Source organism: Callithrix jacchus, chromosome 15 (genome assembly GCF_049354715.1).
Source record: "Callithrix jacchus isolate 240 chromosome 15, calJac240_pri, whole genome shotgun sequence".
In the NCBI taxonomy this organism is placed as follows: domain Eukaryota; kingdom Metazoa; phylum Chordata; class Mammalia; order Primates; family Cebidae; genus Callithrix; species Callithrix jacchus.
The window spans coordinates 79150772-79162921 of NC_133516.1; the positions used below are offsets into that span (position 1 = coordinate 79150772).

At 38.9% G+C, this 12150-nt stretch overlaps 1 protein-coding gene across 4 annotated transcripts in view; it reads left to right on the plus strand.

Annotated features, from left to right (window-relative positions):
* Positions 1–12150, plus strand: part of CCDC14 (coiled-coil domain containing 14) — a 75690-nt gene that overhangs the window by 44030 nt on the left and 19510 nt on the right. For 2 of the 4 annotated variants that reach the window (XM_008982312.6, XM_078351939.1), the window contains one exon: positions 1317–2387. The exons of the other annotated variants lie outside the window; for them this stretch is intronic. In XM_008982312.6, the coding sequence (XP_008980560.5) occupies positions 1317–2256 (940 nt within the window). In that variant the 3' untranslated portion in view covers positions 2257–2387. Of the gene's footprint in view, positions 1–1316; positions 2388–12150 lie in introns of those variants that run through there. 4 annotated transcript variants of the gene reach the window in all.

The following is a 12150-nucleotide window of genomic DNA, read 5'->3' on the forward strand; positions in this document are numbered from 1 at the left end:
TGTACCTGCTAATTCTTTCAAAATAACATGCAGTCTGCCCTTTGCATTGTATATTCAGAATGAAAAAGCGTAATTGCCTCGGCCTCCCAAAGTTCTGGGATTACAGGCATGAGCCACCATGCCCAGCCCTCACTGATTTTTGAAACCATATGTGATTCAATTTAAATAGACCAGTCTTAGAATAAAATGGCTTTAATAGGACTACTAATAAAGGCTGCCATCAAATAAGCACCCACTTTGACTGAAACTGCACTAAGTACTTTACCTTTATACGTTGTTATTTTCTCTTATTTAATCTTCATTGTAGTTCAGAAGTATCTTCATTTTACATTTTAGGGACTTGAGATTCAGAAAGGTTAAATGACTTGCTCAAGATCACAGCTAATGATGGCACTGGGATTTATTTGATTCCATTTCTAACTTCAAACCTTGTGTGGTTTTCCTCATACACCTTTCTGGTACCTAGCTGTTGCTTATACCCATTATGCCAGATAATTATCTCTATCCTTTTTTTTCTAGTATTGTGCCCCCCCATATATATATATATATATAGGTAAAATGAAGGAAAATAATTTCTAACAGAATCCATACAAATGAATAGTGTATTTCCCTTTGAATCTTAGCCTACTTTTGTGAAGCTAGATTTGGTGCTTTATTTTCCCTATCTGCAAGTTTCTATGAGGGGGACCAGAGCCAGGAAAATTCATAGTGCTGCTCAAGAATAAACCATCTTGGCTGGGCATAGTGGTACATCCCTATAATCCCAGCACTTTGGGAGGCCGAGGTGGGCAGATCACTTGAGGCCAGGAGCTGAAGACCAGCCTGGCTAACATGGTGAAATCCTGTCTCTACTGAAAATACACAAATTAACCAGGTATGGCGGCACACACCTGTAATCCTAGCTATTCGGGAGGCTGAGGCGAGAGGATCACTTGAACCTGTAAGGCAGAGGTTGCAGTAAGCTGAGATCATGCCACTGCACTCTAGCCTGGGTGACAGAATGAGACTCCATCTCAATTAAAAAAAAAAAAAAAAAAAAGAATAAACCATTTCCATACCTTAAAAAAATTCTGAGCCTCTATTTTTAAATATAGTAATAGATTTGATATAGACCAAGGAATTTTATCATTTTTATTTTAATTAGTATATGCTCTTGCCAAAGCATATTCTATGATTTTTTGTTTCTAGTCGCTTGTTTTCATATTGAGAACCAGGCACTTCTCTCAAATCCGTTTTTTTAAAGATGGAGGTATAGATAAGTGAATTAAAGAAACAGGTAAAAAATAATAATTAGTGTTCTAAATTCTTCTTGACAGAGCTTTACAGACTAGCATGGCAAAGTGTCTCTCTGTTCTTAGTGTGGACAGTACTTGCTGCAAGCCTGGGAATAACCTTACCAAATCACTCTTGAACATTCATGATAAACAACTTCAACATGACCAAGCTTCTGCTCACACCTCCATAATGAGCTATCTAAATAAGTTAGAAACAAATCACAGTTTTATATATTCAGAGTCACTTTCTACAATTAAAAATGAGGCAACCATAGAGCCAGACAAACCCTATGAAAATGTTCTGCCCTCCAGAAGCCCTCAGCATAGTAACACGAGGGACATGGAGGAAGTATCTGCACCCGGAATTATTTCTGCCCTTTCAAAACAGGATTCTGATGAAGGGAGTGAAACTATGGCTTTATTAGAAGATGAGCATAATCTGGATAATACAATATACATTCCTTTTGCTAGAAGCACTTCTGAAAAGAAATTACCACTTTCTAAGAGGCTATCCCCTCAGCCACCAATAAGAGCCGCTATAACACAGCTAGTCAGCAACAGTGGACTTGCAGTCTCTGGAAAAGAAAATAAACTGTGTACATCTGTAGCCTGTTCCTCTTCAACAAAGGAAGCAGAATATGTAGCTGAAAAGCTTTCCAGAACATCTGATATAAAAGACATACAGCTCCTCAAGAAAATAAAGGAAGCAATTGGTAAGATCCCTGCTGCCACCGAGGATCCAGAGGAACAAACTGCATGTCCTGGCCCATCAGGTTGTCTTAGCAACAGCATTCAAGTGCAGGGCAATACTGTCTGTGATGGTAGCGTTTTCACTTCTGACTTGATGTCTGATTGGAGCATCTCTTCATTTTCAACGTTCACTTCTCGTGATGAACAAGACTTCAGAAATGGCCTTGCAGCATTAGATGCCAACATAGCTAGACTCCAGAAGTCCTTAAGGACTGGTCTTCTGGAGAAATGAATTCAGAAGAAAATTCATCAAGTGCTTCTTTTTAAAATTAGTACTTGGCCTTATTGAATGTGTATTTTTCTTTAGTGAGATGATGTTTTTATATTATTATGTGTGAAATAATAAATTGTGCAAGTAATAAATGTATTATTGGGATATATTGACACTGAGGAGCTTATAAAAACAAGTCATCTTAAGAGGCTGATGATTGCTGCAAGAAGCAAGTTACAGATAACTAGAAAATTATTGTAAGTAATGTTTTATTTCAGTACTTAGCAATTAGAGTTTTTTTATTAAGATGTACCTTCTGGATTAAGGGTATGGGTTGAAAGAGTTCTGTGGTTGTCCTAAAAGATAATGGGAAAAGAATCTCTGGATGTAAGTTTTTCTCTTCAAACTAGAGCTTTTTTGTTTGTTTGTTTCAGTGTACTTGTTTTTTTTTTTTTTGAATAACAATGTGTTTTTATATGGGATGCTGTGTGCTACAGGCTAGTGTTGTTGGTGACATATATAAACATTTATTTAAAGAGAAAAGTTGCCAGTATCTACACCTCTTAAAAAACATTGATGGTCTAAAAAAATGTATAGATAACATCCTAAATTAACATATGGCTTTTTAAAACTTGGGCACTTTTATTTGTTTTTATCCCAGATGCATGTTTTAAGGCCTTTAAAGAATAGTCAGACTGATAAAGAAGTACTCACAGATAAGCTATGGTTTGGGAAATTTGTTTTCTTTTAAGTAAGAAATGTTCATTTTTGTCGTTTTATTTGAACATGATAGAATTTGTAAATCTTGGCATTGGTTTTAATGCTACCTTTTGGAACAATTTTTTTTCCAGCTTCTTAGCTGAGAATATTCTCTATTCTGTAAATAATGTGAAGTAGGTGGACCTAGAAGAGGCTAAACTTCATTTGGATCTTGAAAAATGCATAAGATTTGGGTAATCCTGTGAACAGCTTTACATGTTTCCCCCGTATAAAGTCAGTATCATCAAAATGTGGGGATTGAATTTAGTATATTAGGGTGGTGATAGACCAACAAGACTGAAATAGAGGCAGGGAGGGGGCGGTAATAATAAATGAAAAAAACACAATTAGAAGATTTGGGTCAGGGGTGGAATGTCTTGAGCTCCAGGCTGAGGAGTATCCGTTAAACATGAAATCATTGGAGTATTTGGGTATCTTTGGTGGTTTTTTGTTTTTGTTTTTCAATTGAGAGTTACCAGGTGAAGTTGGGTATTCTTAAAATGTCATAGAGTGATAGTAAATAGGAAGGGTTAGAGGAGGGAGAGACTGGGGACCATTTAGAAGGCTGTTGCAATAGTCCAGACATTGATAATCCTTTGGCAGTAAAAGTGGAAAAGGAGAGACAAATTGAAGAACATTTTTCAATCAGCTGGGTGACTTAATAGTAACTAAGGGGGATAGAAAAATCAAAGATGACTCCAAGGTTTTCAATTTAATCAGTTTGAGACACACTGAGCAATGTCTAAAATGAAAAATCTTAGTTAAGTTCCAAGTTGTCTTGATTAGAATAAAAAGGGGAGGAGAGTGTCCATTTTCAGTTGTCTTTAAATCATCTCAGGGGTCGGCATTACTGCCTCCTGATCTCAGGAGGGTCAGGCTGGCCCCAAATCCCAGTCCTCACAGCCTTTTCAGATGCCCCAGAGTGTCCTTTAACCTCTGACAGACTGAAATTTGTGTCTCCTGATAGGTATTGAGCATGGAATGAGAAAGAACCATCCTCTAGCATTTTATCGCTGTTTTACTGTCTTTGATCTGTAGAGGTAATAAATAACCCTTGACAATGAATTTAGTATTTGTGAACACCATTGAAGATAACGGGTAGAATCTGATGCTGTTGGACCAAGTGTAGAGATCCTAGGGGCAGGGCTAAAGAACCGAAGAAGTACTTAGCACATGTTCTTCCATTATTCCCACCGCTCCTGGAGTTTAGTAAATCTTTCAGAAGCCTTTACTTTTCACTGAACGTGGCATTTTACTTGTCAAGTATCTTAAAAGTGACAAAGGCCTGCTCCAACCACATGGAAAGTAGGGCAGCATTGTAAAACCTGCTTAGGTAAAAAGGGCATGCAGCTTCATCACAACTGACCAAGTAGGTGTCAGGTGCTCACATTCTCTCAGCTAAAGACTCATTCACTCAGTGAATGAAGGGAAAGCCCTAATATGTGCCAGTTACATATAGGCTCTGAGAAGATAGCAATAAACAAGACAGACATTCTCTGTCCTTAAAGAGCTTATGAAACAGTGGGACACAAGCAAAGGAACATATAGTAAGTTCTGTGAAGACAAATAAAGCAAGATAAGGGAACAAAGAGTGACAGAGTTGGCTTAAGTTTTAATTACTAGGGTAACAGGCCCCATCTCAAAAATTATGTTTAAGGGTCCAGAATTTAGCAACCATTAGGGAAAGTTGAGTTTGATTTGTAAGATAACACTCCCTTAATCATTTTTCAAATGTTAGTTCTAGATTTTCTTCTGCTCAGAATTGCTTAAATGTGGGTTCTAAGACTATAGCATACATTAACACGCACACTGCAAAGCCCCTTAACTTTTCTGAATGTATTAATATTACCACTTGTAGAGAACCAGGCATTATATTTAAAGCTGTTGTCTTGAGCTAACCCTCCCATAGAGTTACCAGAGATGATGACATCTTAGACTTCTGAAGGGTTTTAAAAGTTAACTTTTTGAAAGGACCTTAGAAATGATCTCACGGTTGCACCTAAAGAAGAAAACTGTTCTACAATGATACCTACTACTAGAAGATCCCAAGCACACCAGGGGTATTCCTTTTGCCTGGACTGCCTTTTGCCCAAGCTCCTCCTGACAAATTTTTATTTATCCTTGAAACCTGTAATACTACTTCTGTACCTTGTATATACTTCTAGTGATGCCTTTATCAGTATCCACATCAGCCTTTCCCACCCTATTCTCTTCTGGAGGGCAGGGACTAGGATTGATTCCTTTTCAACTGCCCTCAGGACCCTTGGTGACTATCATATAGTTTGTACTTAATAACTATTGTTGAACTTAACTAAATCTCTGTAGATGATCATCTAGGCGTAACTTGATTTTCTGTTGGTGTTAAGTTCATGAAACAGTTTGTTAATAGCTTTATTACACACATCTAAGTTCCTAACATTAGCCTCCCTGTACCTTTTGTTCCTTATTCAGTTTCTAACTTCTGAAACCAAATTCACTTACTGGCAAACATTTGCACACTGCAGCTTGTGCTGTGGAGAAGCCACAGATTCTTTAATATTTAGGACAGAAACTTTTTTTTTTTTTTTTTTTTGAGATGGAGTTTCGCTCTTGTTACCCAGGCTGGAGTGCAATGGCGCAATCTCAGCTCACCACAACCTCTGCCTCCTGGGTTCAGGCAATTGTCCTGCCTCAGCCTCCTGAGTAGCTGGGATTACAGGCACGCGCCACCATGCCCAGCTAATTTTTTGTATTTTTAGTAGAGACGGAGTTTCACCATGTTAACCAGGATAGTCCCGATCTCTTGACCTCGTGATCCACCCGCCTCGGCCTCCCAAAGTGCTGGGATTACAGGCGTGAGCCACCGCGCCCGGCCTAGAAACTTTGTTTTTAAGCATGACACTAGTGCAGAGTAAACTATTCCACCAGCCTACCTTACCAATTTTTGGAAGGGATGAATGTAAGCAAAGCACTGGAAAACTCCAGGGCACTGTACAATCTGTGACTTATGATATTTTAAGAGTCCTCCCCGTCTAGCTTGCCCTCTTCGATGTCCGCCAGTTTGTCAGTGAGTCCCTCAAAATTTAAGTTCAGTGATGAGCTCCAGATGTGATCTGATCCAAGTGGACTGCAGTTAGATTGTCATTGTCTATAATCTTAGAGTAGTTTTAAAATGGACAAAGGTTGAGCTGACTGTCGTAGCCATCACACTGTAGATCATGTTAGGGCTGTAGTTAGTGTCCCGATAATATTCATACTGTTATTCTCGGTGTTGAGTGGCACCATATTAGGACAGCTGAGGCAGTAAGTCATGGAGGCCATTTCCATCTAGCGAGAAATGAGCATTTCCTCAAAGACTAAGGTTCTAACTAGATAAATGGTCTCAGCTGCTTCTAAAGGAAGAGCTCAGGTTGACCACAGATTCTCAGTGCTTGTTCTCCTTGAAGCCAGGTCTGCCTTTAGAGGCCATGAATAATGGAATATGAAAACTAGCATGTGGAAACTGAAAACCAACGTAATTAAAGACCACACACCAAAGGTTTGCTCAAGGCCACACACCAAAACCTTAACCAAATATTGTGATTCTCAGTTGACTTTCTTCATTATGTTGTCTCCCTGATGACAGCTAAGTCTCATGACCACTTGAACCTTTGGGGCTCCAAAGCTGTTACCAGAACCTAGCCCTAGGCTATTCTCTCTCTACTGGCATGGTCTAATAATAAGGAATTTCCTTTGGGATTTATTGTGAGGATTAACTAAAATCATGTGAAAATGTTTTGCAAACTACAAACATTAAGTGGATGATAATGATTACTAGTTATATGTAGTTGGTCTACGTGTATGTATGTGGGTACTATAATAGACAATGTTTTACTTTTGCTTTATTAAAGGTGCATAGTATTCTTAAAATCTGTTTAGCATGTGGCATAATGCTAGTAAAACAATTTCCCCACCTGTCACTTGGCCAATTCCATGAAAAATCATTACTTAAAACTCGTTTTAAAGTAGGTGGGTTTTTCTCCCATCTACACTGGCATTCAGAGTGAGCTCTGACATTTCCAGGACCCTAGCACTATCTTCTGCTCAGCCCAAGGGTAAGAGGGCTCATATCTCCACAGAAATCTCAAGAAGACATGGAGAAGAACACAAACTATCCAAGAGGAAAACTCAGTCCCTTTTGGAGCGAGAGACTTGCACGTTTGTTCAAATCTATAACAAGAAATGTTGTCAGCTGCTCAGTAGGGAGCACATGGCCAAGGTACATATTTTCATCCCACCATCCTTTCCAGATTATTTTGCACTTGGCTGTGAGCTCTAGGCCCAGAGTGGGGTAAGAGACCAGATTCAAATATTTTAAAAGTAAGCAGCTCCAAAACAAGCAGAACAGAACTTCTTGGAGGGTAGTAGTTTGTTTGAGGTTTGGCAAGAAGAAAGTAGTAAAGGAAAAATAATTTTCAAACCCAGGGCCTCAATGGATTAAGAGAAAATCTTTTCTCTCTTTTTCTTTTTATGTCAGTCAATCTGATTAGACTTGTCATCTTAGGATAGAGAGATGGAGCGATAGAAGATGAGACAAAAACTAGAGCAAACCAGTAAATCACATTTGAGAAAATAGGTTTTCACTATTTAGAGCAGTGAGCTATAGTCTAACACCCACCCCTCCACCACAAAGCTTGTGATCATTGTTTCACTAGAGAGTCAGTCCACTATCACCACCTCTTCCCTCCCCATGTCCCAACCAGTCTACAAATCTGTCTGGTCAGATTGTTAAAACAATGGATGACAAATACTTAAAGCAACTTCTCTCAACTCCTAACATGCAGAAAGGGTATGATAATTTAAATTATAGTTTTGTATTACATCTTTGACCCAAATTTGAGACAGTGTCATGGTATATTATTGATTAATATAAAACACTTAAAACAGGCAATGATATTTTGAGTTTGTAGGAAAGTTCACTTGAATAACATGGTACATTAGAAGAGCAAGAGCAGTGGATCAAGAGTCAGGTGACCTAGTGACTCTGTCTTTATGTGTTACGTGACCTTTGTTCATTTACAATCTATTAGTTCTATTGCTGTGTGCTACACACTGGGCATTTAAGGACAAATAAGACAGTGTGCCTTTGAAGGGCCTAGAGTCTCGGTACCTCCCAAATGAGGAGCTATGATCTCAAAGACTCTCCAGCTCAAAATACTGAATTTTCCAAGAAGAAAGATTGCAACAGCAAAGGAACTAGCCACATGGCTCTGGTAATGTCCTCCTACCACATTGGTATCTTACAGAATTTTAGCTTTGGGTTGCTCTTCCTTTTTCACTTTCTTTCCTCCTTTCTTTCATACTAATATCATGGGTGCTCTCCATATTTATTTTTCTTCTTATTTTAATTTCGAAGAGTATCTTTGTGTGGAAACTCTGAGAACTTGAACATTTTAATTTTACCCTCACATTTAAATTAAATAATTTACACTGGTTTTTAATGTAAAGATGGTAATGTTTCCCCCGCTTTTGCAGAAACCAAGAAGAGTACAACTCCATTTGCAGGGGAAACAAGGAGAGAGCTCTAAAACCAAACCACAGAATAGCTAGAAAGACTGAAAAAGCGCGAGATACCAAGCAGGAATGCATAGGAGAGGAAACAGTGAATGCTGTGGTTTCAGATAGCAGAAAAGGCTAAAAGACTTTTTTTTCAAAGATGAACAGTTTACCCAGAGGTGAAAAGGTTTTTTTGTTTTGTTTTGTTTTTGTTTTTGTTTTTTTGTGAGACCGAGTCTCACTCTGTCGCCAGTCTGGAGTGCAGTGGTGTGACGTTGGCTCACTGCAACCTCCACCTCCCAGGTTCAAGTGATTCTCCTCCTTCAGCCTCAAGTAGCTGGGCCTACAGGTGTGCACCATCACACCTAGCTAACTTTTGTATTTTTAGTAGAGACAGGTTTTCACCATGATGGCCAGGATGGTGTCAATCTCTTGACCTCGTGATCCGCCCGCCTTGGCCTCCCAAAGCGCCAGGATTACAGGCGTGAGACACTGCACCTGGCCAAAAAACGTTTTTGAAAAAAATTATAATTTTTTATTGCAGTCTCACTCTGTTGCTCAGGCTGGAGTACAGTGACATGATCATAGCTCACTGTAACCTCAAACTCCTAGGCTCAAGGCATTCCCCTGAATAGCTGAGATTACAAGAGTGTGCCACCAGGCCCACCTAATTTAAAAAAAACTTTTTTTGTGGATACATCTTGCCCAGGCTAGTCTTGAACTCCTAGGCTCAAACAGTCCTCATGCTTTTGGCCTCCCAATGTGCTGGGATCTCAGGTATGAGCCACCATCCCAGCCAGGAAGTTTTAAATCCTTAGTTTGTAACAATGGGGAGAGGATCCATGGGCTTTACATAGATTGTGTGTGTTTGGTGGTGAGGAGCCTATTCCCAAGTGGAAGAATAAACACCTAACAAGTGAATGCATAAAGCTCTGAATATTAAGGAAAATTCCAGTCCTCCCTATAAACCTTCTGCAAATAGCTGATCCAAGAAAACTTTCCTTAACTGCTTCAAAAAAACTCATCAAGAAAGACTAGCAGAGGATCTGTACTAAAGTATTTTTAGGAAATAGGGGGAATAAATAGGAAGATAAGACGATAAACTAAAAACACTTATCAGGAAAACATTGCCATCAAGTAGACAAAAATTGTGATTAAGTATTTGATATGAATGTTTATAACCGAATGAAACAGCTATTTATTGAAACCAAGAGCACTGAGCAAAAAAGCAAGAGCCTAGGGCCAAGATGATGTGATAACAGGAGGAGATGAAGCAGGAATTGGCAGAACTTAGGAAAAAAATGGAAGGAAACATTAGAACATCCCAAAAATGAAGGCAAAATTGAATGTAAATCAAGGTAAAATAGATTAAACATAATGGTTTTGATTTGAACAAAATTCTAGGTTCAAACTTGTCTTCCTTCAGTACTTTACTTGCTATGGCATTGCCTCCCAGCTTTAAGCATGGCTACTAAGAAATCTGTCATGGAGCAGATCCTTGTTGCTTTGTAGGTGACATAATTTTCCCCTCTAGAAACCTGTAGAATTCTGGCTTTGATTATCTTAATTTCACTCTAATGGGTGTAGGAGGTTTTGGTCTTTAATGTCTCCTGTTAATGCTCTTTGAGCTGCTTAAATCAGTGGTCTTGCATATTTTTCTAATTCTGGAAAATTTCAGTCATCACTTCTTTAAATATTTTCTCCTTCTTTGTTTTTCTCTCTCTTTTGATTTCTTTTACACTTCCATTTGAAATTTTTGTGTCTCCTAACTTTTTTTTTCCATTTCTTTGTCTATTCTTAACTCTTCTGGAAGAAGTTTCCTGATGTGATCTTTCATCTCATTCACTGGTTTTTCAGCTATCCCTACTCTACAAATAAATTCATTTTTTGAGTTCTTAATTTCGTCTGTTGTATTATTCATAGTTTGTCTTTTATGATTGCTTGCTCCTGCTTCACATTTCCAATACTCTCCCTTATCTTGTTAAATGTGTTTATTATGTGTATTTTAAATTCAGTTCTGTCTGGTCCATTGATTCTGATCCCTTTAGCATGGACTGTTAAGCATGTCTACCTGGCTTATATCATTTTCCCCTGCGAGCTTACATTACCTTGGGGAATATCAGCTATCTGGACAGATGATGCATACCTGGGAAAGGAGACTGAAATCCAGACTCCAACTTAGACCCTTCCGATGAGTTATTGAGCGTATGTGATGTGGGGTGGTGGTTGTAGTGATAGGAAATACACTTTAGAGTAATGACCTCTATTATTTCACTCTGGGTTTGATCACTCCCTGTTTTCTGTGTCTCCCCCCCCCCCCCCGGAGCTCTGCTCATTTTCAAGAGCTTCCTCCCATAGAATTGGGACAGGGGTTAGGCCTGCTCAGCGGTCACAACATTCTTCTGCACCTGTTGTTAGCTACTCTTCAAGTCCTGCTATAAGGCGGTTCAAATGCTCAGTGGCACTGGCCTGGTACTGCTCCTCTGCCCCCCAGAAGTGACAGGTGAGCAGTGACTCACTCAGAACAATGTAGGGGAGAGAGGAAAATGCAGGGAGCATGCTGTCCCCAGCCCATCTTCTGCCTCGCCAACTTGTATTTTAGGCTGACATTTCCTATATACCCACTGGTAACCAGTCACTTCCTGTCTCCCCAAAGGTTTCTCAGTGGTTTTATGGTATATTCTGTTATCCATTATTAACCTGCCTGTCACTTCCATAGCATTTCCACGGTGGGTTCTAAAAGACCAGCAACCCAGTTTAATTTGCCGTCTTGTGCTCCCCACTAATGTGTAATGTTACCTCTGTGTCACTCACCTAGTTCCCCTTTATCTGTGGGTCTGTTTATTCTCTCTTTCTCTCGTCTGTTTTACCTGTCTCTGTGCAATACCATACTTTTAATTGTTGCAGATTTATAATGTCTTCATATCTGATAAAATGATCCTTTCTCCCCCGATTCATCTTCAAATTGTCTTTGTCTATGCTGGGACCTTTACTCTTCTGTGTGAAGGACCAGTTGCTCAAATTCTGTGACAAATTCTCTTGAGATTTTATTAGAATTGCTTAGAATTTATAGGTTAATTTGGAGAATTGCCATTTTTATTATATTGAAACCTCCAACCCATTAGTCCAGTATAATGCTCCATTTACTTACTCCATAAAGATCTTGTTAAACTTTTATAGAATGTAGTCCCAAGTACCTTATAGCTTTTGTTACAGTTGAACATCCCAGGGTGGTTTTTGTTTTTTGCTTTTTTTTCCACAATGAAAAGACCTTTAGTTTGTTCCTGATTGTATAAAAGTAAATCCCACCTGAAATCCCACCATCATGAGATTAACGAGTTGGTTATCCTTTTAAGCATTCTTTACACATACACATAAAAACACACAAGTAATTCTACATATATATGGATCATATCATGCTTGCTATTTTTTTCATCAACACCTTCTCTCTCCACCTTCTCTCCTCATATGAGTCCCTTTCCCAAGCCCTAGCCACACACCTGTAACCTGTCTTCATAACCTAATGGGTGACCATCAGTGTTTTCTCCATGCTCATGAAGTCATACAGGTCCATGATTTATATAGACTTCAGAGAGAGCTGGTCATTGTTTCATAAAAAATGGGATCATATTTTACTTCCCT